Genomic DNA, 6,000 nt, shown 5'->3' with positions numbered 1-6,000 from the left:
GAGGTCCATATTGAAGAGGATAGAGGAAGCTTTCTTGTAAGAAAGCACAAGCAAGCTGAGGCTGTTCCATTATCTGGAAAATGGGTATAAAGAGTGAGTAGGGGTGCCTGGGTGGTGCAGTTGTTAAGTGTCTGCCTTTGGCTCAAGGCTTGATCCCAGCGTTCTGGGATCGAGCCCCGCATCAGGCTCCTCTGCTAGGAGCCTGCTTCTTCCTCTCCCACTCCCCTGCCTGTGTTCCCTTTCTCGCTGGCTGTCTCTGTCAAATAAATAAATAAAATCTTAAAAAAAAAATCCTTTTAAAAAAATAAATAAATAAATAAATAAATAAATAAATAAAGAGTGAGTAGCTAAGACTTCCTTATTTGGGTTAAACAAGATAGTGGATAGGAAATTCCTGAGACATATAAGGTGCTTGTGTGAAAAAGCGGGCATTATTATGCTGATGATTACACCCAGAATTGCCTTCTGTTCTCCCCCCACCCCCAACCAAGGAGGCAGACCCATTGCCTGGTTTCTTTGAAGCCCACCCCTTGGTTTCTCTTCAGCCAAGTTTTCAGAGGAGTCAGCCAGGCTGTCTCTCCTCCCGTGACTTTTGGAGCTGCTCTCTCTGCTGTTTGGAGCTCCGCCCAGCCTGGGTTGTAGCTGGTTGCAGGGTGTGACTTGGGGTGGAGGCTGGCAGGGTGCCAGGGTCCACAGTATAAAGGAACTGGGGGATGGCAGGAAGCAGCCCAGAGCCTTGGTGGATGCCACTCCAGCCATGGTTTCTGTCTTGCTCTCCTTGAGTGTCTCCCGTCTGGGCCTGTGGGCTGCTGGATTGATCTTGGTCTTAGGCCTCCTCAAGCTCATCCGTCTGCTGCTGCGGAGGCAGATGCTGGCCAGGGCTATGGAGAGTTTTCCAGGGCCCCCCACCCACTGGCTCTTCGGGCACGCCCAGGAGGTACGTAGGAAGAAGGGGTTGGAGAAAGAAAAGAGCCTCCTTTCCTTCAGAGAATCCAGCCTAATACCCCGGGGGCCGTGGAGGGGATCCCTACACTTGGACAGGGGGATGATGTCCTGGGAGTCACGGTTTCCTGTCAGCTTTCCCGCCGGCTCTCCCCCTTCACTCCTGCCTTCTGAGCTGGCGCTGGGAGTGGGAGCCCTTGTAGCCCACAGACTCCTTCTCATCCTTCTCAGGCTCAAGATTCAGACAAAGTTCTGTTAAAGGCCCAGTGATAGCACTGGGGACCCCACCCCCACCCCCAGACAGTCAAGCAGAACTAGGCTATCTTGTGTAGAGCTTAAGCACTGTCCTCTTTGTTCTGTGCGGGATAAAGATTTCCATTTTAAGAAAATAAAAGTGAGAGCAGAGATGAATGCTCTTTCCTGAGAGCCCTCCCTAGAGCGTCTACATGGTTGGTGCCCCCAAAGCTGGGTTTTCTCTGCCATGTCTCTGGGCTGGCTCAGTGCCATGGCATCTTCCTGGGTTCAGATCCTGGCTTGACCTTCTGTTATCTCAGGGTGCTGGGGACCACCTTAGCACCCACTGTCAGAAACACCTCTAGCTCCCTGCCTTCATGGGATCTAGACGAGAGTTTTCTGAATATAAGGCAAGAAACACCTGCACTGGAATCAACTGGGAGAAGCAGATTCCTTGGCCCCCAGTCCCTGGAGATTATAATTAACATATTGGAACTAGTGATCTGAATGTATTTATTTATTTTAATGAAACATTTTTTCCCTGCAGGCTTATCCATGTTGTTGTTGTATATGGCAGAATTTCCTTCATTAAATAAAAAAAAAATTTCTTTAGAACTAAGTGTAGTTATCATCCGTCACCATACAAAGTTATTACAATACAATTGAGTATATTCCCTATGCTGTACTTTTCACCCCCATGCTGATTTATTTTATAACTGGAAGTTTGTACCTCTTAATCCCCCTCACCTATTTTGCCCATTCCTCTACTCCCCTTCCCCTCTGGAAACCACTAGCTTGTTCTCTGTGTTTATGAGTCAGTTTCTCTTTTTGTAGTGGTTTGTGTGCTTTGTTTTTTAGATTTCACATGGTGAAGTCATAGTGAAAACATATGGTATTTATTTTTCTCTGTCTGACCCACTTCACTTAGTATAATACCCTCTTAGGCTCATCCATGCTGTAATGAATGGCAAGATTTCATTCTTTTATATGGCTCAGTAAGATTCTACTGTGTATATATACCATGTCTTCTTTATCCATTCATCTACTGATGGACACTTGAGTTGCTTCTTTATCTTAGCTATTGTAAATAATGCTGCAAGAAACATTGGGGTCATGTATCTTTTTGAATTAGTGTTTTCATTTTCCTTGGGTAAATATCCGGAAGTGGAATTACTAAATTGTACGGTACTCCTATTTTTCATTTTTTGAGGAATCTCCATACTGTTTTCCATAGTGTCTGTACCAATATACATTCCCACCAACTGTGCATGAGCATTCCCTTTTCTCTACATCCTGACCGAGACTTATTATTTCCTCTCTTTTAGTAATAGCCATTCTGACAGGTGTGAGGTGGTATCTCATTGTAGTGTTGATTTTGTATTTCCCTGATGATGAGTGATGTTGAGCATCTTTTCATGTGTCTGTTGGCCATCTGTATGTCTTCTTTGGAAAAATGTCTGTTTAGGTCCTCTGTCCGTTTTTAAATTGGATTGTTTTCTGTTTGTTTGGCTTTTGTTTTTGTTGTTGTTGTTGAGCTGTAAGAGTTCTTTATATATCTAGGATAGGAACCTGGATTTAAAAACCTCTCCAAATGTTTTGTTGTGCATCTAAGTTTGGGAACCCAGGTATAAATGCCAGAGACTAAGGCTCCTACTCCCGAATACCTTTTTCCCTTTCACCGTCTAAGGGATTGCCTCTCCTCCATGATTGATGCTGGGAATGAGCTTGACCTCCAGGAGAGAACTGCCCAGGCTTAATCTTGCCCCTACAAATAACTACCCTCTTAGGATGGCTTAGTAACCTACATGTATCCTGGAGAAACCCAGGAAAGGAAAAGATGGGTTAGGGAGCTGAATCAGACCCAGGCCCTGCTCTCAAGGAGCCTACCGTCTAGAGGGGAAAAGAGACACCAAGGCCTTTCCTGCTCCAGGTTGGGTGGGATGCCTAACCAGGATCTTGCCCATGCTCTGTATCTCAGTATTTGTCCCATTGGATTGTCATTTTCTGTTTACTTGTTCCTCTTGCCCACTAGACCACGACCTCTGGAGGATGGAGATCTACTCTGAATCATCCCTGTACTCTCAGGGTCGTGAACATTGGGGAGTAGGGAGGGGTCTTGATAGAGGAGGCAGTGAAGGAGAAGACAAGTGGAGAGACCAGGCAGGGCTCAGGAGAGGCTTTGCTAAGTACAGAAGAGGGTCACGGGAAGGTTGAGATCTGACCCTAATGAGAGTGTGAGAGGCATCCCTTGCCTCTCACATCTCTCCACTACTACTTGCCTCCACCAAAACTAGGCTTGTCTCAGCCCATGGGCTTCTCTAGGACAGGGACCTTGCTCATCTACCCCATGTCAGAGCTGGCTGTCCTCCTTCCCACAAATGCCCTTCCCCCTTAAGAGTATATAGAGGCCTTGGAACACAGCTTAACTTGGCTTCTTGGCTCTAACACAAGAATCTGGAGAGTCTTGGCACCAAGAAGAGCAGGCAAGGGCTGGAGGGGAGGTCGCCCTTGGGCCTACGAAGGTTTCCTGGGGAACCATAGCAGGCCTGACACCTCTGCATTCCTCCAGGCTTTGTCACTTCTGCTCTGTCGGATCCACACCTGAGCCTGAGAAATGGGGAGGGTAGGGGTAGGGTTTGTTTTTCCAAACAAAGCTGAGGTTCCAAACAAAGAAAAGGCAAGGTATCTGCTTATGTCCTCATAGTAGCTCACGAATTGAGCCAAGGCTGGGCACAGGATTCGTGCTTTTTCATGCAGGACATGATCTGTCTGTACAAAGTGACTGCAAGTTTGATTCCTAGCCTAGTGATGGTGGGAATAGGAAAAGAAAGATGGGGGTGGGGGTGGGGGGCGGGGCAGAACTGTCTATCAGGATTAACTTCTTCCTTCTTGTCTATGGTCGCTCTCTAGGGGCCCTGGAAGCATCTACCTATCATCCTCCTCAATTTTCAGAATGTGTCCCCTTGAGGTGGGGTCATGTCTTATTCTTCTAGGGTCCTCCTTCTTCTACTCTGGGGCCCAGAGAGGACTTTGCACATAGTAGGTGCCCAGCCATGTTATTGGCCTGAGGTTCGGAGGGGCCTGAGAATCTGGACTGTTGTCAGGGGAGGAGTGGAGAATGCCAGTCCGAGCCCAAGGAAGGTGATCCCCTGAGACTGCATAGGACTTTCGTCTGGCCCCGCTCATCACTGGGACAGTTCCCTTGACCTTGTACTGTGGGGTGAGGAGCCCTGACTTGCGGTTTGGAGCTCTGGCTCATTTCTATTCACTAGACATTGATGAGACCTCATTATCCTTCTTCCCTGTTTCCCTTTCCTCATCAACAATATGCAGATAAGCATTTTTACCTTGTTGGGTTAGAAAAGGATCGAAAAAGATAGAGTACAGATAACTACTTTGCGAACTGCTGGGCAGATGTCAGGTGTTAAATCCCTATAGAGGGATTCTTCTTACAAAACACTCTGAGGCAATTGATTTCTTCATCTTCTTCCTTCCACCAAAATCAACCCAGTCTTTGGGAGCCAGATTAGATTTGTCTTTTCTCAAGCAACTAGCTGATCAACAACCCTGGGTTTGACCCTGTGCTGAGGGCAGAGGATAAAGCAATAAGACTATAGCTGGCCCGAGAGTGACCTGGTCTGTAAGAGAGATGGATAACACAGCACAGTGTGCCAGACCCGTGGGCCCAGGCAAGGGATGCTGAAGTGAGCCTGAAAGATCTGGCTGCAGCAGTCCATGGAAGGAAGGAAGGAAGGGTGGAGGACACTACCTGTGCAGAGGCACAGAGGCTGGAAAGAGCATTGAGTGTGTAGGAATTTAATTTGTTCAACAAATATTTGTTTCTCAAGGTCTAGTGTGTGCCTGTGCTCATAGCTCTATACTTCTGGAGTGGTGAGAGGAAGAAGAGAATGGAGAGAATGAAGCTGGAAGAAGGTGGGGCAGATCACATAAGACCTTGTGGGCCATGTCGAAAGGCTTTATTCTGAGTGCAGCAGGGAACCATTGAAGGGTTTCAAGCCAGGGAGTGACAAGCTCAGATTTGTGTGGTAGAAAGATCACATTGGCTTTGGTATAGTGGCTAGATTGGCAGAGGCCAAATAGGAGGCAGGCAGAGCAGGACAAGGCTGAGGAAGCTATCCAAGCAGATGTTAGTGGAGTGAACAGTGAGATGGGGAGGAGTGAGAGGTAGGGCAGGCTGTCCTGGCATTGTGGGTGTGGGAGAGGCAGGCAAATGTAAGCGTGTCAGTGAGGTCCCTTGCATGCACTCCATTCCATGTTTCTGGTTGGTGTCAGGGTGGATGGCGGTTCCATTCTTAGGTATGTGAGGAGGGGCAGATTTGGGGGGAAGACATACTGTGTTCATGTTTGAAAAGGCTGGGTCTGAGGGGCCTGGAGGGTTTCACATAAAGATGTCCAGGGGATGGACGGTCATGTTTCCCGAGTTCAGGAGAAAGATAGACTGGGACGTGCTGTCAATTTTGGAAACAGTCTCAGGTAGATGGCAAAGGAAGCCATGGGAGTAGGTGAGAGCCTCCAGGGAGAAGGTGCAGCATAAGAAGAGGCCCAGGGCTGGATCTGGTGGAGCCTCAGTCTTTATTTACAAATAATGGATGAGGAGGAGCTGTGTCAGGAGAGGTGCGAGGACATCTAGGACAGAGTTCAAAAAAGGGGGGACTTGAGTGTGTCACAGCAGCTGGAAAGCTTCTGGGCTCACCCCCCAAGAGGGCGTTGGTCACATTAGCAAGACCAGTGTAGAAGTGGTGGGGGCCAATGAGGGAGGAAGTGAAACAGTGAGACAGTTCTTTTGAGAAGTAATGAAAGGAG

General features: G+C 47.9%; 1 protein-coding gene across 3 annotated transcripts in view; it reads left to right on the top strand.

The window, feature by feature from the left end:
- The first annotated feature begins 724 nt into the window (after positions 1-724).
- LOC113249622 (cytochrome P450 4B1) overlaps positions 725-6,000 on the top strand; it is a 22,381-nt gene continuing 17,105 nt past the window's right edge. For all 3 annotated transcript variants that reach the window (XR_008958842.1, XM_057310668.1, XM_048220328.2), the window contains exon 1: positions 725-937. Coding sequence is in view for 2 of the 3 variants with exons in the window: in XM_057310668.1 (XP_057166651.1) it covers positions 758-937 (180 nt within the window). In the remaining variant the exon portion in view is untranslated. The remainder of the gene's footprint in view (positions 938-6,000) is intronic.

The sequence above is a fragment of the Ursus arctos genome, unplaced genomic scaffold (genome assembly GCF_023065955.2).
Source record: "Ursus arctos isolate Adak ecotype North America unplaced genomic scaffold, UrsArc2.0 scaffold_12, whole genome shotgun sequence".
NCBI classification, from domain to species: domain Eukaryota; kingdom Metazoa; phylum Chordata; class Mammalia; order Carnivora; family Ursidae; genus Ursus; species Ursus arctos.
Note: the sequence above shows the minus strand (reverse complement) of the source record. Positions and strands in the feature narration are given on the sequence as shown.